We start from the raw sequence: 27,690 nt of genomic DNA, 5'->3' as shown, positions 1-27,690 counted from the left end.
ACCTTTTTTGAATTCGTTTTAAAAATAGAATTTTATTTTTAGGAAATAACAAACAGGGGCAAGTGAAAGAAAAAAAAGAAGGTATAACTGTGCATATGATAGAAACTTTAAAAAAAAACTGTTTTCAGATTTAGTTTCTTTTTTTATTTCAATCAAATTATCAACAAGTGTATTAATAAAGCACACATCTCCCCCCCCCCTGAGTTGACTTCTGCAACAGACGACTGCAAACGAATATACTGGTCATTCTTTACGAAAGAGCTATTCCTTTCCATAAGCCTTCCCTCATTTGGCGATTATCATCGCACACCCTGAAGTGATAAAGACTGCCAATATAGTTTATGGATTGGTCGATTGTATGGTAATAGATCACTACCACGCCGATACGAAGGGGGAATCAGAGGGATTCGGTGAAACGACCCTTACACGATTCACCCCCTATTCGAAGTGACTTTTACTCGTAACCATGGTACCCGCTACGATGCGAGACTGATGTCAGGAGGAGTTCTCCTGAAAACCGCACTGGCGATGCAAAAAGCAGAGCCAATTTAAAACATCGGAAAAATGTGAATCTGCTTTTTTCAAATAATCCTGGCCAAAATCAAGTGGATGGAGAGAAAAACGAGCGTTTAATCAAAGTTCTCTGGAAGAAAGGATGCTTCTGTAGTGATAGCAGTTGTTGATCCATGGTTGAATCATCCCGAGAATTTTGTTTATTTATTTTCCTAAAAGCAGGTCAGTGAACTGATCGTAAAGACACGGTTCTCAGTAGAACACAGAAGTGAATGGTCACTGGTTACGGTCAGTAAGCGGGTGGGTGACAATTTCCATCAGCCAGTGTAGGGACCGAGGGTGCGCGGAATCGGTCCTCGTTAAACTGTTCTACCGTAAAGTGCTCGACTTTGCTCGCGGGTCGTCGGCTTACCAAAGCTGAGGGTCGATCCTTTCTGCAGAGGATCAAAATATTACGATGGCATGATTCCCAGATCGTCGCCAATAGCCCATTGATGAGCCCTAGTTCAACGTAAACAGAGTACCTATCTACCCTAAAAACAGAGACGTGATAAGAAAATAGAGATTCTTACAGTTTCTTCTAGGAAGGATTCTTTTTTCGGTTTATTCTTGTGTTCGAAAAAGAAATACATGCTCAATGCTAAAATGACGATGAGTATGACACTAACTATTCCGACAGCCATCGCCATTTGAATCCATTTCTTCTTCTCTGATCTTTGCTCAACTTCTTCATCTAAACAAACATTTTCATTCAGTTCTAAAAAGAAGCACCAAATGTAGTTGAAAAAATAAGACCAAACTAATTTTTAGATGTAGCAAAAGTATGGAACAAAAAAAAAAAAAAATTTGTCATTTGAAGCGAGGCGAGTCAATAATAAATCTAATCAAAGAATGAAATTAATTTACAAATTCAGAAAAAGACAAAATAGGTAACATTTTAAAAAAAAATCAAAATAGAAAAGCGTTTAAAGCAGTCCAATCCAAATTTGTTTTTGTTTTAATTAAGAAAGAAAATAAATTAGATTAAAAAATAATACGAATTGAATTTTTTTTTGTTTCAGTTTTGAAAATTTTCAAAATTTTTATTTATTTTTAAAGTTTTCTGCATGATTTGGCAATTTATATTTTAGTTTGATGTGGTTATTCTAACTGTAACTTTATCTTTATTTATGTTTCCTATATGAGGGCGTCTCTTTATTAAGTCTTACTCTGTGTGCTTTTAAGTCATTATTAAGACTTACTATGTGTACTTTTAAATCGAGATTGTTTTCACTAATTTTTCTTTGCATTTACATTTCAATTTTTCTAATTGATTTTTCTTATTTGTTTTTTCCATTATGTGGCCTCGGGGCACTTTCAGTTTTTGGGTCTGACAACAGAAAGGTGTGTCCCCTGATGTCTCCTGCTAACACACATATCTTTGTTGTTTTCTGCTGCATTTCTGACTTTATATGTATTTTTATATCTTTTCTTTTTATGTTTTTTTTAACAATCTTGCGTTAGATTTTACTTGACTGCAGCACTCACACTGCGTTGCAAAACTTTGAAGTAATAAAAAAAAAAGACTCTAGAGGCAAGAATAAAAACATGTTTTTACAAATGCCTATCAAAAAACAATAAGCACTGCAGTTAAAATTTAAGTTCTGACTCTCATCTAAACAAAAAAAAATATAATAATTATAAAATCGCGCTTTCAAAGAAAATATAATTCACTTTCAGTTCAGCGAATTCTAAGTTGCAACTTTAGTTTGTTTTTGCTACATATCATTTGTTTAGATTCCTTTTGAAAATAACCATAATGTCACAAGCATCCTTAAAATATCTTTATCTCCTTCTTGCAGAGCTGGATATTCCAAAATCTAGAAGAAATGTCCTAAATATCTGTTTGCCCAGGTAATACCTAACACAAATCTCGTACTTCAGTAATTGGAAATTTTTATGAAAGTTATTTTGTGAATATTCAAGCAATATCCAGCACACAAGACGCAAATACATACACTAGACATAATTTTGTCAATAGTGTACAATATTCTGATCTTATTGCATTCCCTTCACTAAATTTCTCAAACTTAATACTGCATCTTCAAATGTTGTATAGTGTGTGTCTGAGTGTGTTTCGAAAAAACTAATATCCACTATTATTTATTTATTCGCAAAATCGAATATTTTCTACGTTAGGCAGCGTGTACTTTCTTTTACTCTTAATTGAAAGAACACAGACAATAAGGATAAAAGTAATGATTTTATGTACAACTTTGATTGAGCGGAAGCAAGATGCCTGTACTAGATATTAATATGAGGGTTGTTTTTGTACACGAAGAGCCTTTTTATTTTGTACACTAATAGGTGACGAGTGCTTGTGCCTCGTCGCAGCATTCCTTTGAAACAACTGTGCTCAGTTGTAGCTGTGCAGTCAGTTTTGTGTCTTTAAAATGTTCAAATTTAACAAATCACCCGTCAAGCACGAGATACCGCCAGTGATGCGTTTTTAGTCCCCTGCCTGCTGCATACATTCAATGGCAGATTTGTGATGTCGCAAAATTCCCTGATGTAGCCGAAAGGGAATTTTGCTACTCTATGACAATGATTCTCTCTCTCCGCAGATCAGATTCCAGTTTTATTGGACTCTTTTGGTTGGGAAGTTTTGAACCACCCCTCCCTACAGCCCAGACCTTGCGCTCGCTGAGTGATTTCACATCTTTTCCGATATTTCAAACATCATTTTGACTTTGTAACTCGACAGATTTAACGTGCATCAGTCACCACACAGGGAATCTTCGGCAGGCGGAGATCGAACCCACGAACTCTTGGACATGAGCCCTACCAGCCAGGCTATCCCATTCTCGTATTCAATCTTAATGGCCCGTGGGTCTAGCACTAAATATGCCAACTAATTAATGAAGACAATATTTTAAGTAACAAAATCGCACACTCTTAAAAACGTTCTTTCGTTGAATAATCAGACCTTTTTTTCGACGAATTTGGACCGACCCTCAAAATACAGGGATTGTACAAAATTATGGAGAGGAAAAGAATTACTTATAGAAATATTTTGACACTTTAGAACTGTTTAAGTCAAACGATTTCTCATACATATGAATAAAGTTTAAAAATTCCTGAAGTTTGAGGTCCGGCAATAAATTACAAACGGAAAAGAATGTTTTTGCTATAAAATACAACACAATGCTTCTAACTGATGTAAATTAAGTTGATTATGATGTGAAATAACTGCACAAAATTTCGTTTTAAAAACGTTTTTTTTATTTTTTATTTACGTTTCCTTACAATAACTGCAGAAATAATCAATAAAATTAAACAAAATTTTAAGGGAAATTTTCAGTTAATAATAAAAGCGTAATTCTAAAATTTGAAAAAAAATATTGTTAAAAATTGCGCAAGATATGAGTATTTAAAGTAATTTTTTCTTACAACACATGGAAGAAAAACATTTACTAAAAAATTTTTTTTTCATTTTGTTTTGAACAGTATTTTTCATAACTTTAAAAATTCCGATTTGAATGGCTTGAAAATTTTTAAAGTTTCTAGCAATTTTTTAATTTGTTCATATTATTTTGGAAAGAAAGTTTCGAATGGTAAAGGGGTTTTCCACAATTTTAATTTTGTTAAATTAAACAGGATTTATTCAAAATGACATGGCTATTATAAAGGACCAGAGACCATATTAAATTATGTTTTATATTAATGTCTTATTTCCTAATTTCATCACGTGTTGTCCAGACCATCATTTTAGGGTGTAATTAATTAATTATTATTCTGAAATTACATTAATTATATTAATTTTTATTATGAAATTTTGTTTTTTGATACAAAATGAAATTTGTGAAAAACCCCTTATAATTTAGAGCTTTCAATAAAAAAAAAAGTACAAAAGCGTAGACATCTGATGCAAACTTTTTACATTTTTAAAATATATAAATCGTATTTTTTTATTGTTGTCCAGATACGATTTTAAGCAGAATCATGATAAAAATGTTAAATATTTTCCGAGCAGGGATTATTTTAAAAACCCATAACTTGTGCAATTTTTGACGATTTTTTTTTTCAATATTTCAAAATGATATTTTTACATTAATTAAATATTACTCAAAAAACTTTAGTATATTTCATTGAATATTTCTGCAGTTATAGTAGGGAAGCATAAGTAAAAGAATAATGGTTTTTCATGAAAATATTCTCATCTCCATGAAAATTTTAGCAAAGTTTACGAAATTATGTGCAGTTAATTTATATGGTAATCAACGTAATAGACGAGAGTTACAAGCTCATCGCTGTGTTTTTTAGCATAGGGTGTTCAAAAACATTCATTTCTGATCTTAATTTATGGCCCTCAAACCTCTTAAAGTTCGAACTTTATTGATAAGTATGGGCGTTACTTAAACACTTCTAAAGTTTCAAAATAATTATTTAAGTATTTCAAATCAAAGAGATCAAAAGTTTGGAACCCTTAATGTAAATTTTTCCGTATTTTGCCATACTTCGAAAAACTTTTCAAAAGAATCTAAACACTTTTCTACACAATTATAAGATTAGTTTACATAAAGATATTTCCATGCAGAAAAAATAATAATAATTTTTAATAGTTATTATTTTTCATTATTTTATTTAAAAATGGTTAAAAAGTTTTTAAATTGTGAGGCACATTTTTACATAATTTTAATGAATGCACTTTTAAGTAGTTAAAAATGAAATTTGAGCGCAATCTGTCGAATAGTTTCTGAAATATAAGATTTTAATAACAGTGGTTTATTTAAAGTTTGATTTATCAAGAGCTATTTGACCGATTTCGTTTTTATTAAGTTTCAATATTTTTTCTTTAAAATTTATGAAAAAAATAAGTTAGATAAGTAATTGAATGCAACTATTTTCACTAGTAGTGCGTTTAGTCCTATTTTAATGAATAATTTCTTTATTTCACCCATTAAAAAAATGAAATAAAATATGATCTATGTTTGTAACACTCTGACCACTCTTGAGTTTTCCGAATTATAATTTGTAATTCTAGCATTCTTATTTTTAGGTCAAAGCCTTGGTAATTTTAAGGTAACGCATTCATTTTTTTGTAACTTTCAACTTCAAAAAGGAAAAGAAAAATTATATAAAAGGAAAATATGGAATAATGAATAAATTTTGGCAACAATAAGATATTGCGCAAAATTAAGAAATTTTGAAAACTAACCAGTTGTAGCATTTTTAACAGTTTTTCTAAAAAATATGCTAAAAATAATTCATATCCGTTGATAATGTAAAATTTTTCTTTGGATTAGTTTTCGTAAAAAATTCGTTTCTAAAGGTAAAATAAATTTTAAGCTTGAAATAAAATTATTTTCAGAATGTTATTTTATTTTATAACTGTCGTTGAATAACCGACCCAATTTAGGGTTTACTGCTACTAACTAATGTTCAACCCCGTACCCTTGTCAATCCAATTCAGAAGACAAGGAAACTCCTGGATCAAATATTGGAAGAAATTTGCCTTCGTGGACTTTTTGATGGAACTCACCCGCATTCACGTTATAGGAGAGGAAGATCACGTTACAAGGAGAGGAAGATCACGAGAACCTTACACAGTTAGCCTGACGGCAAGGGGACTCTAACCCATGATCCGTCTACCACGGAGGATATTTCACGTCAGCACTGTGGTCGGTGCAAACCGGATGAGGAATTCGTATCTACCAACCATCGCCGGGATTCAGTTTCACCTCATTGGAAGGCGAACTCTCTTATCTGCGATGACTCATGGGATATGCAGAATATTATTAAATATTAATAATAATTCTATATTTACTTAAAGATAATGATACTAAACAATGTGGCGACCTGCAGACAGTCGCCGTATAACATAGGATCAGTTTTTGCACAACAATCAGACGAAATGTAAGGTAAAAAAGGAATTTTTCTTTTCTCTCTCTTTTCAGATAGAGATAAAACAAAATGTGTTAATGGTATTTATGTATTATGCTTTAAATGGTCATTTAGGGTAATAAATTCTGACAAACCTTTGAATCCAATTCTGAGTGTGTGACCATTGGGTATTCTTAATTGCAGCAGCGTCTTCTCCATTGGAAGGGGTGCGTTTCCATTCCAGACGATAATCTCTTTTCCTGCCCTCACATTCTCATGGCAATACAAAGTGATGAGGTCTTCTACGGTCAAATCTTGATCCACGTCCACCATCATGGGGGGCGTCTCCACAGACGGAGGATAGGGCTCAAGATGGACAAGCATTACCTATATGAGAGAATGGATGGCCACTGTTTTTTTCTTTCTACTAAAAAGATTATTTATCGTAATTGATTAATACCTTTCAACTCCGAGAAACATGCTGGGATTTAACTTTTTGCACACTTAATGTTGACATTCCCACTTTGAAATTCAAACTTTTTTGCATCTTATTATTTTGTTACTGCATTATTTTATAAGTATTAGTTCTTACATACACTGGCGTAAGAAATGAAGATCTGACTGGGTTAATTATCTCCAGAACTACTGGGCCGATTTTAATGATACGTTGAGGCAATGTCTTCCTCTCCTTGTAACGCAAATGCTGGTTAGTTCCATCAAAAAGTCCTCCACGAAGACTTGATGCAGAAGTTCAAGGAGTTGAACATCAGTAGTCGTAAGCCCAAAAAATTGGGTCGGCTTTTCAACGATGGTTATAAAAAAAAATGGTCATACATTGAGGCAATGCAAAAGAAATAACCATTCAACAATTGTAATAGACGCGCTTGATCACTTGTTGGAGTTATGAAACAGCGGTTGCAGAATAGACAAACAAAAAAATCTAATTATCTTAAATTGAATAATTAAATATGCTTCATATAGTCATCAATTAACTATAGTTTTATTTCAAAAGATTCTTCCTCCAATAAGAAATTGTTCCTTTTGCAATTACATGGTTATTTTCCCACAGTACCTATGAGAATATTTTTTCTTAGTAACATTAAAATGTGAAATCACTGATACCTCTTACAGACACCGTGATTTCATGCTTGAAATAAGACAGTTTATCATTTCCTATGGCAATTGCCCTGCAGCAATTTCATACCTTCCGACACCAAGGAGTGTTATGCACGATCATGCGTCTGTTGAATGGTTTTTTGCTTTGTATGTACAGATCATTAAAATCACTCCAGTAGATCTCTAGAGATAATCGACCCAGTCTGCAAATTTCTCTTCATTCCTTACGTCAGTGTAGTAATACATATTAAATAAATTAATGCTTACCATCATTTAAATATTATTTTAAAGTAAAGAGACAGCTAAGGTTTAAAAATTAAAATCAACGTTGATGATTCATTTAGACTAAGTTCATATCATTTGTTAGAGTTTTTATTTAAGTTAAAATTGAAAGATTTCGACTTATAAAATCGTCCTTCGAATGAACTCATCGACGCAAATGCGGTTTATACAAGGACAACAAAATACTATATCAAATACTTAATCTATATTTTACTGAAATAACACGAAATGAATTAACCCACTGAATATTGAAATAACACATTCTTTTGTTTAATAATTTTTCAAGAATAAGCGTAAAAGAAATGTTACGCCAGATAAAAATGTCTTTAAACTATCGAAATAAGCGTTGTTTTTACTGAGAAAAGAAAATAACTTACAAGGTTGTTTCGGACCTTTGAATTCAAAAGAAAATATAGTTAGATCGCTTAAAAACTTTGCATATATTTATTTACTTTCGAAAATAACTTCAAACCCTACGTCAGGAAAACAACTTATGCTAACCTTTCAATAAATATAGCTTAACAAAATATCTAAAGGAATTTCTTTCAAGCGCATATCACATTAAATTAATTTATGTGCGAAGGTTGTTTAAGAAAAAATTCGACAGTAAATGAGAATTGAATACTTGATTGGAACAATAAATGTCGGTTTCCTTTTTTAAAGTTTTTCTGGTGATAAACTATTCAAATTATTGGTGTCTGCATGATAATAAATCACTATTCATAGAAAGAAAATGCACACTTTATATAACAGAATATATTTATTTTTAAAAAATATATAAGTCAATATTGTTTAATCTTAATTTTTTTAATACAATTTATAAAACTAGTGGGCTGCGCCCCTTGCTCGCTAACGCTCTCCAACGCCTGAAAATTGCTCCGCAATCTTAAATGGTTTGCTTCGCAAACCAAGCTCGCTTCGCTCGCTGCTAACTTACATCCATTGCAAATGCGCAAAATTCTAAGAATTCAAAACAATCATTCAAATCTATATAAGACTTTTTAAAAAAAAAAAATACATCTTTTTAGTAAATACTAAGTCATTAAAATAAATTTGAATTCAAATAAATGACATGTAATTCGTTATACCTAGTAGAAATGTGCTATAGTATAATTCGTAATTCAAATAAATCGTCAAATAAATTCACGTGAAACAAAGCGCTTTCGACAAAATACTAAAATAGAGATCTATCGACAAAGACTACTCATTTCTGCCTAGCTTAATAGTATGAGATTGCCACAGCTGATGCTCTCTGGTTATTTCAGTTTCCGTTTTTAAAAGCGCTATATGTTGAGCCACCTCAGCTAGATTTGGCATGTGACATTTTTAGCGATGATCATTGGTCGAAACAAAACAAAGCAAACGTTGCCAACGGCGGAAAAGAAATACAGCCAAAGTTTGGGAGCCACGTAAGAGAATTATATATATTAGATGGAAGAATCTCACCCCCGGTCACTGCCCATATGTAAAGATCAGAGGTCGAAGAAACTACATTTTCCTTGTTATTAACAATAATGACAACTACTTTATTGCAATTGTAGTCAATTACAACTACTTTTTTTCAATGTATCGACTACAAACTACTTTCGAAATGTAGTCCTTACTTCGCTACTTTCAGAAGACAAACTTAACTGGAAAACTCAATTTTCACCTATATTCAAAATTATTTTGAATGGAAAATTAACTTGGTTAAATATGAGGACATATTAAGAAGTTTTAATTCATGTTTCTATAAAATAGTTTTTTATTATAAAGCACTTTTTACGATTTTGTTATTTAAATCTTCAAACTCTATGCTTTTCTTGGCAGTTATTTCAGAAATGCTAGGAAATTATCAAATATTTGGGATTTAAGTGTTCAATGATTTTTTTATATCCTCCCTAGAAATGAAGTACAGTGCGAAAGGCGGAAAACGGATCCAATGATTACGTTCTATGGTTTGAGGGATGACCGCAAATACGCTCATTAATTTATGCAGACGATGTTTTAAGTTACAAAAACAGACACCAACGTACTTTATAGTTCCTGCGAAATCCAATTTTAAATAAGTTAGATATTTAAAATTCGATTTCTCAAGAACCATTCGACCGATTTCGCACCGATTTTTCCGAGAATCAGACGTAGATCTTAGGAACGCTCGCCACAGAGGCATTCTCAGTGCATACTTTGACGGGCCCGCGAAGGATTTGCGCCAATCAGATTACAGTTGCGCGTTACTGCCGACCACTGGAAAAGACGTTCCCGGTTTTAGTCATGTTCATTTATCTTAAAATATTCCAGGAATCTTTTTGATCTCGATACTCTGGTTCCAGGAGAGAAAGAAGAATTCCAATATAGGATCGTTATAAATAAATGAGGAAAGCGTGAAAGAGAGAAAGACNAAAAAAAAAAAAAAAAAAAAAAAAAAAAAAAAAAAAAAAAAAAAAAAAACGTCGGTGATTATTGAATGCATTCACCTGCCTTGTGACGTCACGGGTTAATTTCAATTTTGACGCCATGCGAAGGTTTCTTTCAAAATCATTCTTCGCTTTCAGTCATTCTCGATGTATTTTATGATGCATTATTTTTTACCTCCTCTTACTTTGTTTATTGTTGTGTTCACCGCTTTCACAAATGTAAAAGGTGAGTTCTCTCTATTCAATGTGCTTTTTAAACAGCCGATTTCCCTTTATGTTGTGTTACCTCTTCTGTCGGAACATAGAATGTAAAAGAATTTTTATTTGACTTATTTGTAGTGAGAATGCTTATGTTAAGGTACTAAATTCTCTTTTTAAATTCCAAGGGCCGTCTTAATAACATGCAGGGCCCCCGACCACAGAATTGTTTTCGGCCCTTATAACAGGTCATACTGCTTAAAATCGAACAAAAAAAAAACTTCGCATACATAAAATAAAGCATTTTTAACATATGCAATAATTTGAACAAATTTAAATACATTTCCCCAAAAAACTGAATCCACATAAAAACTTCATTGGAAGGTCGAAAAATAGATTTCCTTTTTTAGTTTCCCTGGTGATAAACTATTCAAATTATTGTTGTTAATCAATCAATATTTGTAGAAAGAGAAACAAAATGCACACTTTCTACCATAGAATATATTAAAAAATATATAAGGCAATTTTGCTTATTCTTAGTTTTTTTCTTCAAAAATACAATTTATAAAAAGTAAGATTCTCAAGGGCCCCCTGAGTGCCCGGGTGTGCCCATGCGTAAAGACGGTACTGAATACTCGATTAAATTTTTAATAATCTTGAGCGTAAAAAAATTCTTGCAAAGAACAAATTCAAAAACTTAAGATATATAAAGAAAAATATTATTTTCTCCATCTTTTCTTTACATTGTGATGCCATTGTCAAGCTTCACATTATTTTTTTTACTCTTTCACTTTTGGTTAAAAAGGCATGATTAACTATGAAAAGTCAGGGGATTGAAGTATTAAATTGACTCTATTTAGAAACATTTCGTTCATTTCCACAAAAATGTTCAGCTTATGAATGGTCAATGTAATGAATCGCTTAATATTAATAAGCATTAGTTATTAATAAAAGCAGCAGTTGAAGTGAATGATCTATCGTTTATTAATATTGACCCACGAAGTTTGTTCAGTTTAATAATTTATTCAAAAACTCCTAGTAATTTTGATGTCGAATAATTATATAAATTTCCTTAATGCAAAATATATGTTAATTATCATAGTTTTGTGACCATCTTAATGTTACATCATGCTGAGCTTTGTTTTGTAGTATATTTTACTGTAGTAAATGCACTGAAATTCATCCATAAACTGCTTCAAATTGTATATTATTCATTGAGTCTGTGGATCACTATTAAAATGCGTAACACTATTAAAAAAAAGAGAGATAAATTGAACTATTAAAACATAAATAAAAATCAGTATCTAATCTAAAGCGATATTATCATATTAAAAAATGGTTTCAATAAATTATGTCGAATGAACATTCTGCATTATTATTAATAACTGGTTAGCGTGCATCACCCCCAAGAAATATGATTATTCTTAATAATCGCCAATCATTATTAATAATAGCCAGATTTATTACTTAACCGTAACATGGACATCATGTTACTTCATTGTAAAATTTGATAAAATTGTCACACGCAAAAAAAAAGAACATTTTACATGAATATTTTATTTTCAAAGAATCTTCTACGTTACATATTTAGCAGAAAACTTTCTAAAATGACATTTACTGAATTATTAAATAAAAAATTAAGTAGGTATGGTTGAGAAGAAAAAAGACGAAATATTGATTGTTATTGACAGAAAACGGAGTTCTTAATTCAAAGACATATCTTAAATTATCAAACCTCAGTTTATAGTTTTTACAATAACTAACAAACGTTCATTATATGATCCTCTTTTGTACAGATTTGATAAAATTAAAAAATTTCTAAATCTAGAAAGAAAAATTTGGAGACATGAAGAATTAAGTGAAAAAGAATAATTATGAGCACGATATATCTGTTGCACAGGGTTGGAAGCGTTTTCATAAATAATCTGTATGATAATTTAAATAGAATTATATTAGTATATTGTAATAATTAGACCCATTTATTAAACGCACAGTAGTTTCTTTTAATAATGGCATGTTTTGCACGAGCTTATAAGCAATACTCTTGTATTTCAACATACATGCACTAATGGATTCGGTAGATTTTTTAAATACTTCCTATTTGTGTTTATTTTGCATGTTTCCTATTTGCATGAGAATGAGATACACGGACAAGTGTAAAACCGGTTTTAGTCTTGTAAAAACAATAGGTATCACCTAATAATTAAGATTTTACATTGAATCTTATAATGCGTGTAATAATTTGGACGGGGATTGTACATGTAAATATCATGCTCAATGGACTAATTTCTTCTGCAGTCTGCCATTAAGAAAACCACTTTAATTTTGCTTATTTTTCAAACAAATTATAATTTGAATTGAACATTAGACAAATATGCTATCTATATCAGAACGTAATTATATCCATAAATTAATTCTAAGCGCCATTAGTTTCAAGCTTATAAATTTTTCAATCTAAAAATGCAACATATTAAGATAAAAATGACGAAACGCCGACGGTTTTATGACTAGCTAGAGCAGTGGTTCTCAAAAGGTACTCCATGGGGGATATTTTTAGATCAGCAATGATTTTTAAAACTATATCCGAGCAATACTACGGCTAAAGAGCAACATTTTTATCCATTTCCATTGTTGGCGGTGTATTTTTATTGGCCCGAACATTACATGGTAAAGGATCAACATTAATTTTCATAATTTTTTTTTTGGCTCTCATTTGCATCAAATAATTAAATATTAAAAGGTATTGTTTTCCTCCGAAATAATTGCATACCTATTTTAAATCTATTTTCCTGTACACTGTAAAAATGCATTAAAATATTTCAGGAACAGATAACAGTCGCGTTTGAAAACCCCTTTTTATTCTAAATTAAAACAGCATCAACTCATTTTTGAGCAAAATACTTAATCTTTGAGTGAGAGTCGACAGAACAATCGAGGATTCTCTAACTGCTGTAATGACGCATACCCTTAAATGTCATTAAGGAGAGCGTTCACCCTCCAATCAGGTGAACCGGGTTCGAATCCCAGAGATAACTGGTCGATACGAATCTGCATCCGATTTGTACTAACCACGGTGCTGACGTGAAATTGGTCCTTTTACATACACAGGCTAACTGTGGAAGGTTCTTCCTCTCCATGCGGGGATGCAAATGCTATCAAAAAGTTCTCCACCACTCTTAATACTTGTCTTCTGGATCAAAATGACAATCGCTATGGAGTTGAACAACCCGAAAATTGGTTTGGCTGTTCTACGAATTATTATAAAATGATATTAAAAAATGATAGAGCGAATGAAGATCCTATTTTTCAAATAGATATTAGAAATTTTATTGAAGTGACCTCTCCCTGGACTGGGGCGCCACAATTATTATGGTTAAAGCAATCCGGAGGTCTATGGGTTTGATTCCTACCAACTGCCAGTCTGCCCTATTTTTAAGACAACTCAAAATATGCCTTTTAAATTTTGAATAAATGAGGTTTCAAATTCGACTATTTGTTTTGGAATGGGTTTGACGCATTTTTGCTCATGTTTTTTAAGGCGTAATATTTTTTCCCCACTATTACGCGTTAGATTGTTTTCTAAATAAAGAGTTGTTTCTTTATTATAAAGTTTCTATAGCAAAACATTATAAACGAAATTACTTAAATCAGTGTCGTCTCATGAACCGTTTTAAAATCATCATTTTTCGATTCAAATGAAAGATTCGGTGAATGATTAAGAACTTAATAAGCTTCGTGTATAATGTTGTGATGCATGCACACAAATTGTATTTAGTTAAGTAAACATAAAACTACGTTTGCGAGTTTGTTGTAACAATATACATTCGGTTTTTGAAAATAAACCAAAATGAGTTATGTTCACTAATATATCTTAATAGACTCATAAGAGGGAAATATTAGCACTCGGGAAGTTTGGTCAAAAGAGGCCGGGATAGCTAGGTGGGTAAGGCACTAGGTCCATTTAAAAGAAATCGTGGGTTCGATTCCCGCCTGCCGTAGACTCCCCGTGTAGTAACTGATGCACGTTAAATCTGTTGAGTTATAAAGTCCCCCATGTTCCCATAACAAATCATACCTCTGGGGGTATTCATCCAGGAGTTTTCTTGTCTTCTGAATTGAGTTTAAAATGAGTTAAGTAGTCGTAAACCCGAAAATTAGGTTGGCTGTTCAACGACGATTATATAATGTAAAATATAATATAAAATAAAATAAAATACATACAAGTTAAAAGAATCATTTCAATTTTCAAAGAAAAAACTGTTTTGAGCCAAAAAACAAAAATAATTTATATTATTTATTAGTTACGCCAGGTTATTTGTACGATCAACGTGACCGTTGTAGCATAAGCGGTCTACGTGACCATATTAGTATTTCATTGGTTACCTGTAACCACGTGTTTATTTTGTGTATAGCTATGCTTTTAAAACGTGTTACAAAAGTAAATAATTTAAAAAACAACGGTAATTAAAATTAAAAAAAATTTGTGCTGAAAATGAAATTCAATGGGAAAATGGTACTAATTCATTTAATATAAACACAAATATTATTATTGACGCTAATGATCATTAATTTCGGAAACAGTTAGTCATTGAAGTAAAATAATAAGCCTTGTACTAAAAGTCTAAATTAATTGCGAAATAGTACGAATTCGTTTAAGAGCGCGTGAAATATCGACAAACTGTTACGGTCAGCTTTATGAGATCTATGATTTTTTTTTTTAAAATATACCTATACTAGCTTAAATATTGCGACAGATTGTAAAAACACTACTATTTGCAATTTAGCCATACACTGTTTGATGGTTTGGGGCCTTTTGTGAAAATGTTGAAAGGTAATAAATCAACTGATCATGAAAGAGGACAGCTTTTTCTTTAACGGAAATTTATTTGCTTATGATGGTCCGTGAGATTCCTTAAACAGAAGGAAAAAAATTGTGACCGCTGAGAATTCTTTTTCTGTTAGTTTTGAAATGACAATACCATATTTTTCTACTGCTAAAAATATTGCCTTTTTATCACTAAAAGAAAAAAAAATTTAACCACTTTCTTAATTAACTCACATATTTTATGATAACATGATTTGTTAGTAGCAAATTTTACGACCAGTTAAATTTTTAGAAATCAGATGGTTGGCCATATTCTCTACTATCTAAAGTGCTTAAATCTTAGTTAGATTGTTTTCAATCGTTTCGTGACGGAAAATTTCACTTCTAAACACACTGTTAGAATTTTCATTCTGAAATTATTGTAAAATAATCGGCAGTAATCTGTCCATCCGATTAACCGTAAAGTATACGGTAAAAAAATGTTTTACCTTAACCAGGGGTCTGTCCAGACATTTTGTGAAAGGTCCGTTTTTCGTGAAATTGTGAAAAAATTACTCACATTCTTTCAATCAGGGTCCGCTTTTATGAATTTGTGCAAATAGGGTCCGTTATTGCAAAAAAAAAAATTTCAAGGAGTTTTTAAATTGTAAAGACATACATAATAATGCTCAACACTGTAAAATTATGATTAAAAAAATTAAATTTTAAAAAATAAACAACAATTGCTGCTTCTAAATTAGAGATGCAACATACAAATATTTGGTATTTAGCCTATACTGCTGAACGCAGAATATTCATTTTGGACGAATAATGGAAGAATCGTCTGCCAAAGACAAAACTTCCATTCGTTTACATCCATCTTTCCTGTTTTCTGCCCTGGAAAGGGTTTATTCGATTGACAAAATAATAATGAAGATAAACAAATTTTTGAAGGGTCCGTTTTTAAGTTAAAATATTTTGTGAAGGGTCCGTTAACGGACCCAAATTTCTTCTAAACAGACCCCTGCCTTAACGGTTTTCAAACCATTTACAACTAGCATAGTTTCAAAACCGTAAAAACGAAATTGAACTGGATATATTGAAAGGGGATATGGAGACAACGCTGCGACTCGAACCCCAGTTCCATCGGTTATGAGACTGCCAGATGAGTCCTATACTATGTATGCAGTTGAAAGGAAGTGAGCTTATTGGATGTGATGAAATTCGGGTTGTTTAATTTGTACTAGGTTAATTTGTACTAGAAAACAGTTAACAATTTCCCTGTCTCATTTATGGTTATTTAACTGTTTTGTTTGGATATGGCAAAATAACTATTAAATAAATTGCTGTTTAACCATTTTTCCCGAGAAATTTCAAACAGTGCAGATTCAATCGACCTCCACTGATCACTTCAGTCGTTTAATGAAAGCCATGTTCCAGAGTTGTAAAATATGTCTTTTTACTCATGTTTTGTCATATCAAAACATGTCTCACTTTATGTCAAAAGTATTTATAGCTCTTTAAAATACACCAGTTTTTTTGAAATGATAATAACATTATCATAGCTTCGGCATAAAATTTTTTTCATAGTAATTTTGAAATTATCTCTAATCTTTAAAAACTTGCTCATGGAAAACACTATTCAGATATAAAAAAAAACCTCTGACTCAATATCTTTATAATATACAGAACATTTCATTCAATATAAAATAGTTATTTCATTCCTTTACTTATTTAATGTTTGAGTTCTCTGCCGAGCTCTACTTTAAATGATTGGTTACCTATTGCACTTTTTTTTATTAGAGTTAGCATCAAAATATGAATTGGAGTATAGTTCAATAATATTAATAACAAAAAAAAATTATAGTTTAGGATTGAAGCATTGAAGAATAATGGAAAATTATAACTAATTGTAAATCGTAGTTAATACTGTTTATTATTTGTATTTAGTTATGAAAAGAAATTTTAGAAAAAACTAATTGAATTAGAATGAGCTTCATGTGGAATATGTCAAATAGAAAGACTGAATATATTTCACAAAACCTGCGACTCGGAGAAACAAAATGTTATTATATACTATCTGAATATCTCAAAACAAAACAATGCCTAAAACTGAAAGGAATAATACTGACGTAATAAAAGAAAATTGAAATAATTCCATTTCTTTTATTCATAATTATCTTTTGATCTCTCCGGTAGCTTTACGTTATTAGGAAGACAGGATTTTCTTTCTTTTTTTTTAAAAATCAAACACAAAATTTGCTATTGTAAATATTAGAAGCTAAACTGCGGTTTATATAGTGGCTATTGGGCGAACAAATAAGTTTTCTCCGTTTTCTATCAAAAATCAGCAGTTTATTGTGAAAAAAAAGGTCCCTTATCTTTTATTCTCCATTACTTTTCCCCATCCTTCGGAGAGGATACTGGAAGAACGCTTCATCTTTTGGCCACTAATCGATCCATTTCTTCTAAATATGGAAATTTCTGCTCAGGCAAACCATGTGCCGGAATAGAGGATAATCTGAAGGGGCAAGGTTTGGTGAATTCGGCAGGTGAGGTAGAGCTTCCCATTGAAGTGTTTCCAAATAGCAAAATAGACGTTCAATGTCTCTTGGTATCAGTTCGCATGGAACCCAGCTTCTTTGTTTTGGGGTCATTCCCAGCTATTTGAAACGATTGAAATTGCTTTCTGAGTCACTTGCAATGTAAGTTCTTTTTGAGTTCGGGATGAATCTTCTTCCAATGATTCTTCCGATTCCTTGTCTTCGTACAATTTCGAACCCTCCATTACGTTCGTTGTCTTCCACGTCAAATTCATCGTTTTTAAACTTCTAAAACCACACGATACCGATAAAATCGGGCAACAAATGTGCGAACGACAATGTTCGTTGCTGGATCTTGCGTCCGAGAAGTAGAAATTCTTGTTCATTCAATGTTTTGAGTGAGCAGTTGTTTGTTTGTGTTCTGCTGCAATTTCTTTTTAAAACCTTAAATATGCCGAATGATAATCGTCTCCTCAAACTTCGATACTTACTTCATTTAGGAAGAAAGAAGCGAGCAGTGCAGAAACGTTTTTGAGTGCACGAAATAAATGAAGCAAGATACGATGAAAGAGATGTGCTTTTTCATAAGCTTCAAAAAGACCCAAATAAATTTGATTAGCTTCTTTAGCTACGGTCTCTAGCTTCTACGAGCTCACAGAGCAAAATGACATCAAATTTTACAATTGACATGATCAAATAAAATTGATTAAAAGAATAAAATAATGATATCCAAAGAGGAAAGATGCACAAATAAAATCGTTTCAGGAGAAACGTGCATGCTTCACCGACATCCGATAAACGATGTCGACATAATCGCTGTAGTATATAGTGAAAATGCGATCATGTATTTTACTTGACCCTACGTCGCTATCGTGTCCTGCCACTCTTAGAGGCAACTACTGTTATTTCAGCAATTAGCATTCTATAGTGTTAACTAGCCAATTCGCTAGTTCCATGCCCTGGTTCATGCCTAGTAAACAAGTATAAAGAAGTAAAACTAGTCTAAAACACATATAAGGAAAACACGCTTCAAAATAAAAATTAATTATATTTCGTATCATTTTGCTACTTGTCAGACAGGTTTTTATACCAAATATACTCTCGAAATACAGCTCGAAATGCGTGTTTAAAAGAATGGACACAACTGGGAAAGCTTAAAAATGGATATAACTTTGATTCTGCTTTTTTTTTCTTCTAATGTGTAAATTATTTTTTTAAGGAATAAACTAACGGATCCAAAAAACAAAAAAAAAATACGATGTAGCCTAAATAACTTAGCGCAATTTGTTTTTAAATGAGGTATTAAAAGTCCTGTAAATTCGTAATAATGATATTTAACTTCTTCAAATTTGAATTAGAATATGGCTGAAAATATGTAATCAATATATGTTCAACAAAGTAAAGGAAAGAAAAGAACTATTTCTCAACTCAGTTATCATATGGCTCGCGTTTTTCAGGGTGCCTCCATTAACTCTAATTTTTAGTTCATAATTATTTCAACTACCGTTGATTATGGATTTAGTTTTATAAAAGCATAATTTTAAACAAAGTAAATATGAGATTTATGATTACTTTAGAAATACTCAATCGTTGAGCGTTTTTTCATTAAACTTATGTAACACACCTATATTACCCTCATCCACTTCATTATGTACTCATATATAATGTTCAGTTTCTGGAATCAAGAAAGTAAATTGCCTTTTAATAAGTGCTTTCTAATATTGCATCGATGTAGCCAAAGTGAAATGCAATAATGTGACTCAAAAATATTGAAACAAATTTGATAAAAAAAAAATTATCACGTAAAAAGCAGAAAATAAAATGTAAAGAAAAAACAGAACTATAAAGCGAGATCTCAAATGAACGAATAAGTAAGATAGCTAGATTACAAAATATGAAAAAAGAAACGTAAATAAAGGGATTTTATGGCGCGTTCTTGCTGCAGTACTTCTGTGCATTATATGAGCTGAAAAAGAATGTTCTAAAACAATCACCTAAAACTTAAATAAAACGAAAGAAACCTAATAAATATGAAAATTCAGTGTCATACAATTGCGAAATGATATTAATTTCTGTCTATAATCTTATGTGTTGTTTTTAAAAGACCTTCACAAAAGGTATTATTAAGTATCCTCTTTCGTGACAAATAAATATTTTTATAACAAAAGAATCTCTTCTAATTCACTCATCATTTGAATAAACCTTATTTTTATGTGTTTGGTGATATAAGATGACTTCATATATACAGGGTGATTCTAAAAAGATGGGAAAAATTTTAGGAAGTGATAGTGCACACCCAGACAAACAATTTTTATCAAAGGTCGAAAACAAAACTCAAAGGTGCTGGCGCATTTGGAAAGTTTTTTCATGCAAACGAGAAAGCTCCATTCCTATTGCGAGTTACTGCACTACGTTATTTGTCGCCAAGCTTTCGGCCGCTGCAGGGAAAGTTCGCCTATCTTTTCTTCGCCGTTGTACCAGCATAGCCGCTGCCGGCCACTGTTTTGAACACTTATCGTAATCACATGCCATTAAATTTGCTTTTATAACTTAACTTCATCGTTCTTTGTGTGTTTTTGCCTCATATAAGAACATAAACGTTGACGCCCTCTAGCGGTTTTGGGTTTTGTTTTCGACCATGCATTCTCTGATAAAAATTGTTTGTCTGGGTGTGTACTATCACTTCGTAAAATTTTTCCCATCTTTTTAGAATCACCCTGTATATATATGAACCGGTAACTTGGCGGCAAATAGTCATTAAACTACGCTAGAAAATCTGTTGCTCGAGAGAAATAGGTGAAAATGAAACACTTGAAATAGCAGCTTTCACACGTTAAGGAGGAATTGACGTTTTTTTACGAATCAATAATTAAAAAAGAAAAAATGACCCTTAAGCAGCTCCATCGTTTATTTTTTTTCTGGTTTCAGACACATTGCTAAAGTAAAAAATTAAAAAATCTTTTCAAAGCAAAGTGGCGCTGAAATTAAATATGATTTTGTGATGAGGCAGTTTATTATTATTTTTACTTGCCGAATCCTTGTATTCATTTTCGAATTAAATAATCAATAAATCGGTAATGTTGCAAAATCATACACACCATTAAAAAGCGGTATGTGAACAGAATCATTGGACATAATTTTATTGCTCGTCTGACAGTCAATCAGCAATTTTCTCCGGTACTTTCGGTAGGGTGTAAAAAAGCCACAGTATTCATGGTAGGTATACGTATATTAGTATACGTATTAAAACAGCACCCATTCAAGTTATACCGATTACCAGAAAGTCTTCTATTTTTTGGATTATTATATTTAAATTGTAAATCTGAAGAGAGTCATCCACAAGATGTGTGCCCTCGCTTAAAATAGTGAGTGTTGTTAAATCTGAAATGATAAGCGTACTAATATATTTAACAAAACTAATATCAGCTTTTTTCATGAAAATTAAGTGAATAAAACACAGATAGTCTTATTTTATTTTGTATCCTGTTTAGCAAGGATTGCCGTGCTGATGCTTTAGTAGAAATATATCAGAGCTCCATAAGCATCGGGCTAACAACGAGAGGTTTTCGTAGTATTTTGCGCAAATGCTGATTAGTTTCACTTAAAAGAGTTCTTCTCTCTTTAAATAAGTGTTCTTCTAGATTCATGGTTATGAAAGTAAAAATAAAGCATAATATTCACTGAATGGATGGGTGTTCAACGGTAGAAATTCGTGGAACCTAAATTATGAAAAACGAGAAACTAATCATTAACTCGTAGTTTACCACAATAGAAAAAAAACCTATTTTATAAACATTTTTATAAATTGAAATGTGCCATTTTCGCATAAAACTGCATTATTTTTAATAAAAATTGAAAATAATTTGTATTTCAACTACAATACCAAGATTTTTTTGTATTAATTTTTGTGTATTAATTGTGTAAAATACTTGCATTTAATTTCAGAAATATATTCTGATGTAAGGAAAGGGCATAACATTCTGGCCACAATCAGCGCTATCTAAAAGAATACCTTTTTTAAAATCAAGAATTACCGAATTGTCGGCAATTAAAGCGATACATACCGCTGAAGCATCCACTTCGTAAAAGTGGAGCTCGCATTTGCCTCTAAATCGTTTTTGCTCGATCTTCGGACTAAAAAGGATACATGAGCCACGATGGCTCAGGAGATAGAGCCTTCTAAAGAGATGAACCGGCTTCAAATTCCAGCAATGGCTGGTCGATACGAAATCCACATCCGGCTTGCACTGACCATAGTGCTAACGCAATATATTCTCAGTGGTAGACGAATCATGGGTTAGAGTCCCCTCGCCGTCAGGCTAACTGTAGGAGGTTCTCGTGGTCTCCATGTAACGCAAATGCGGGTTAATTCCATCGAAAATCCTGCACGAAGGCAAATTTGTCCCCAATACTTGATCCAGGAGTTTCCTTGTCTTCTAGATAGGGTTCAAAATGACGAGTTAAACATCAGTAGTCGTAAACTCATAAAATTGGGTTCACCGACGGTTATAAAAAAATAACATGGCTAGATAAAGTTCGATACCAGTTTGTTCCAAATAAAAGTTGCTAAAATTTTATGCTACGAATAAAGCCTAAATATATCCATATTTATTTTTGTCTTTTCAGACAAAATTATATTCGATGAAAGACATAGAAAACTTTCCTTTATAAAAGAGTTAAAATCAAACAAATAAATCTCTAAAAATCTTGTGAGTTGTGCGTTTACAAACATACTAAAAATATAAAAACTAAACGAAAAAACAAAAAAAAGAAGAAATTTTAGGACTCATTTACTCTAATTCACTAAAGTGTCGCTCAGCTGAAAACAATTGAAGAAAAATAAAATTGACAAAAAAAGGGAAGGAATTTAAAGAAAAAAATTTAAAAATGCAAAAGAGAGAACGAAAACTTATTATAATGAACAAATTTAAATTTTTAAGAAACGCCAAAGAACAAAACAAAGAAAATATATAATCTTGATAATCTCTTATCCGCAAAATAGTACTTTCTAATATTGTATCATTGTAGCCAAAGCAAAATATATTAATATAATAGTCTGACATCACCGTAAAAAGAAAGGCATTCAAAAATAAAATATATTAATAAAGAAAGCACGAAAATTGAAGAAAAGATTCGTAATTAAATTGCCAAATTACTAAATATGATATTAAAACCGAGGGAAGTGGGATAGATATTTTTAAACAGCGTTCATCCAGGGCTCGAAAAACAGCCCGTCCGCCCGTCCTCCACGGTCAAAAATTCTCCGCGGACAACGAATTTCTCGAATCCGACGTCCGCGCGGACGGCCATTTTCCCGTTAATGTTCGTGATACATTTTCAATTTTTGTTATGTTACAAGAGTCTTGTAAGTTACAAGGCAGCAAAATGACCCAAAATACAGCAACATACTGCGCATATATTGATGTTTTCCCACTCTGTCTGGGAGTACTGCAGCGGTTGAAAGGGGCTTTGCAGCAATAAACTTACAAAAAAACACAATACGTACTGGTCTTAAACAAGAAACTTTAAAAACAATTATGAACATCTACCTAAACGGAAAACCCCTCTCAGATTTCTGTGCCGAAACCTCTGTAAATCATTGGCTTGATTGTGGAACTGGCAAACGTCATATTTGATTCATTTAAAAAACGCAGTATCCTCGGATAAATTGAAATTCCAGATAACTTGACCCTTGTCATTTAAATTATTTCATAAAAGAAATACTGGTTACTAATAGTAACCTAGTATTTCTTTTATTACTGTATAATGTAATCCTAGTAACGACTAATTCATTGTGCAATTTATATAAATGTTTGTAATAAATAGGAGAAAATTATTTTTTTTATTCATTTAAAAGCGACGGGTTAGTTTCAACGGAGGACGGGTGCATTGTTGGACGAGCCGTCCTCGAGGACGGGAGTTTTTTCGAGCCCTGGTTCATACTGAAATAAAGAACCGCCTTTGATCTGACTTCTACCTTCGATGGGTCCAAATCAGGATTTGAGGATGAGGTCATTCTATATTCTACTGGATAATTCCAAATATATATTTAATTAAAGGTCAAATTTTAAATATAACTTCTTAATTTCGATAATTTGTGAAGAAATTATTACCATTTATTGAAAAAAGTTTAATTAAATATTCTAAGATTTTTTAACCACAGATTTGCTCGAATTCGTTTCACACCTGGTAAAAAATTAATTTAGGTAACTAAAAAAAGTTATGAAAATAAATTAAACATAATAATTTAAACCTAACACAATCTAACATAATACCATAATAAGAAAGTAATAGTAACATACAATTAATTCAATGTTTTGCATAGAATTCTATTACATTATTTAGACATCCATTTGGATTAGTTAGATTTTTTTATTTTATTTATTTATTTATTTTTGATACATAAACATTGCTACAAATCCTTTTTATTCAATTATTTGATTAAAAATAGCATTCAAATATATGTTTTTAGAAATATTAAAATTTCACGCAAGTGAATTAATATTGAACTTAAAATTATTCTTTTCATTACATAAGGCAATAATGCACATATTTTCTACTTTTTTAATGCTTAAAACCAAAAATTAAAATTCCGAAACCCCCTCCCAATACATATTAAAAAGTAATGAAACGAAATTAAATTTAGAATCATAAATATGAGACTTTTAAGAAATTCTGTTTAAAATGCTATTTCTTAAAAAAAAATAAGTATTGTAAAAAATAATTTTTCATGAGGATTTTACTTTGACTAGTCTCTATCATAGTGTTCACTAAATATCAGAAATTTTCTCTCTCTATATTTTTTAAAAAATGTAAATGATTTCAATATTCTCTTTATATTTTTGCCCTTGCTTTCATTAGAGATTTTGTGTGTGGGTGGGGGGGAGAGAAACTAGTATGATAAACGTTACGTATAACAAGTTTTCTACTGAAAACTAAACATCTGCTACCTGGCAAAAACGAGAAGTCATTAGCTTGTTCAAAACTATAAAGTTTTATAAACTGCATTAATAGAAAGCACTCGAGAAATTAGGAAATTATAAGATTTTCGTTATAAAAAATTTTCAGTGGATAATTTCATCAGAAATAGTAAAGAAAAAGGATGTAAGTATGTCATATTACTCAGGCTGTTCAAAAAATTATTTTGCTTCAGAGTTTATTTTATTGAGGTTTTAAAAAAATGATCTCGAATAACTTCTCTTATTAGAGAAATAACTTTCATGGTCATCATAAATACACTGTTGTAAGAATTGAAGAGAAATTTTCAGCGATTATCTCTAAAACTACTGGATCGACATTATGGAAATTTGATGCGTGTACAATACATTGATACACTACAAAACAAATAACCATTCAACAATTGCAACACAATCGTTAGTAATACTCGTTGAAATAAGAAGGTATGAAATGGCCACAGGACAATTCAGGTCAATTGCCACAGTAACTGCCTTATTTCAAGTATGATATAACGTTGCAAGGCCTGTATATCTATCTGTAGGAGGGGATTAACCCATTTTTGTTTTTGTTTATTTCATCTGCTGTTTCATACCTTCCCACTCCAACAAGTTCTACGCATGCGTGTGTATAACAATTATTGATTGGTTATTTCTTTTGTATTGCATCAATGTATGTACACATATCAAATTTCATTGAAATCCGTCCAGTAGTTCCAGGGATAATCGCTGCAAATTCTCTTCATTTATTATAGCAGTGTTACATTGCTTCAAAGTTTTTTGAGCAAGAAATTTTTTCAACCACATTCGTTCACATTTTTATTCCGCTCCTCTCAAAAAAATATTAATCATCATAAAAAAATGATTTTTTTTCCTTCCTCCGCAGGATTGGGGAATGCGTTTTGTTGAAATATTTCCTTCGTTATTTTTATGAGACACGCTTGCAATTATGTTGAATTGTTTTGCAAAAAGCAATCCGCCTACATCCGACATTTGTATCAATAAAATAAAACATTTTTTTTTGTTCATTTATTTCTTTTTATTGTAAACAAAAGGAGGAGTTTGAGTAGATTCAGGTGAAGTCGTAAAACATGTTTCTTGAAAGAACACTTGAAATGTGATGACATGGAATATATATTTGTCTTTCAATCAGATGTGATCTCGATATTTATTATTTTATGTATTGTTTTTCTCTCTCTCTCTCTCTCTATGTAAACAAAGTAATGGCGTCTCTTAGAAATGAAAAAAAAAATGAAAAGAATGAAAATATAAAAATGACAACGCTGATGTCGTCAGGGGGTACCAGCTCCGGAAGTCGCAAAAACACGAAACCTTTTCTATCGAGCGAGCACAACAAATACCTAAAAATTTCTCTCTCTCTTTCTCTCTGTACCCCAAAGGTTTTGTAAAAAGTTCAAGAAGAGAGCGACGAAATACAAAAATAAAATACATAAACAATTACAAAAGGAAGAAATTGTTCAAAAAACCTCCTTAAAAATATTTCTATTTTTGCTTCCATGTTCACTGTTGTGTGCTTTGGTTAATTACCATTATTATCATTGTTTTCAATGTTCATTTTCATTGTTTTCTTCCTTAAAATTTTTTATTGGTTTCAATTTTCTTATGTAATTTCTGCTGCATTGCGCCACTTTCCTTTGGAATTGCAGTATTTGACTGCCTTATACATGATTTTAGCTTTCTCTTTTTATTAATGATCAAATTATGTAATCAAAAATTCTATTCTTTATAATAAAAACAGTCAGTCTTAGATGGGGGAGTATCAATTTCAAAGAAGATACTGAAACAAATAAATTTAAAGCCGGAATCTAAAATAGATCTTCAAAGTTGAAGGAATGAAATAAATCAGCGAAGTAAACAAGTTAGTAAGTAAAGGGATGAATAAAGTAAAAGTTAAGAAATGTTGTAGTACAAAACAAAGTGTAACCCAATAGATTGTTGTGCAGCCTCACACGAGGGATAACACATCCCTACAGTTTGTCTACGGTAAAAACTCCCAGCTTCACAAAGTCTGCTGCTGTGGAAACAAGACTCTAAGGCATTTCAGAGAGGGTAGATTATCTTCACTCTAGGGCTGGCGCAATAGATCGAAGAAAAAGATACTCTCACCGACCTTTAGCCAAAACCTGTCCTACGCAATGACCTCACACCCTAGTTATACCTCGTTACCATAGTCACTGCCATGAGACCAGGCGAATGGTCAGAGGAGTTCTTAATTTAGACTAACTATATACATACATAACAATATACATAAAACATTATAAGATTTTGAACAGAAGAAATGAGTGTAGATAGTGAGATTGGTAATGCTCGAAAAAAATCTTGTTCCTCTCTGTATTTTGGTCAAAATTTCAGTTTTAAAAAAATGGCACTTTGTTTTTTTTAACTCTACTAACGACCATTTTCTCTTCTTTTTTGATACCTCGTGCCCCAAACTAACTTAAAAAATTGACCCAGTTTCCTTGACAACGGCTGCAATCCGGCCTACCTGCCTTTCTTTCATATATGGCAACGTTACTTTTAAAAAGTAACGAGTAAAAGTACAAGTATTCTTATAAAAGTAAGGAGTAAAAAGTAAAAAGTTCTTATCTTAAAAAGTAACGAGTAAAAAGTACAAGTACTAAACAAAAAAAGTAACGATTTAAAAGTACATTTCTAGGAAATCGAAAATTCAAAGTAACCTAAAATTTTATTGAATAATATTCTTATTTTCTTTAATGATTTTGCAAAATTGTTGTTATTTATTTAATTATTTTTAATTTTTAAAGTTATGGATATTAATTTATTTTTAAATTCGGAAGAATATTATAATATAATTTTATAATATAATCGTATAATATAATTTTAAAATCAAATATAATTTTAATATCAAACTTTTTATGGATTTGCACGAAAAAGAAATTTTATCTATTGACTTTAATTTTTAGTTTATTATTTTTATTTAATTAAATTACCATTGATTTAAAATTGTTTTACTCTTTAGAAACGCGTTTTAAAAACACAAA

At 31.4% G+C, this 27,690-nt stretch overlaps 2 protein-coding genes across 2 annotated transcripts in view; one reads left to right on the top strand and one right to left on the bottom strand.

The window, feature by feature from the left end:
• Positions 1 to 8,208, bottom strand: part of LOC107453634 (ectonucleoside triphosphate diphosphohydrolase 1) — a gene marked incomplete in the record, with an annotated part of 39,401 nt that extends 31,193 nt beyond the window's left edge. The window contains 3 exon segments of the mRNA XM_043049261.2: positions 1,086 to 1,270; positions 6,531 to 6,762; positions 8,151 to 8,208. Coding sequence (XP_042905195.2) covers positions 1,086 to 1,270; positions 6,531 to 6,759 — 414 coding nt within the window.
• A 1,763-nt stretch (positions 8,209 to 9,971) lies between these two features.
• LOC107453635 (chitinase-3-like protein 1) overlaps positions 9,972 to 27,690 on the top strand; it is a 38,798-nt gene continuing 21,079 nt past the window's right edge. The window contains exon 1 of the mRNA XM_043049264.2: positions 9,972 to 10,395. Within this exon, the coding sequence (XP_042905198.1) occupies positions 10,317 to 10,395 (79 nt within the window). The 5' untranslated portion in view covers positions 9,972 to 10,316. The remainder of the gene's footprint in view (positions 10,396 to 27,690) is intronic.

This window comes from Parasteatoda tepidariorum, chromosome 1, assembly GCF_043381705.1.
Source record: "Parasteatoda tepidariorum isolate YZ-2023 chromosome 1, CAS_Ptep_4.0, whole genome shotgun sequence".
NCBI classification, from domain to species: domain Eukaryota; kingdom Metazoa; phylum Arthropoda; class Arachnida; order Araneae; family Theridiidae; genus Parasteatoda; species Parasteatoda tepidariorum.
Note: the sequence above shows the minus strand (reverse complement) of the source record. Positions and strands in the feature narration are given on the sequence as shown.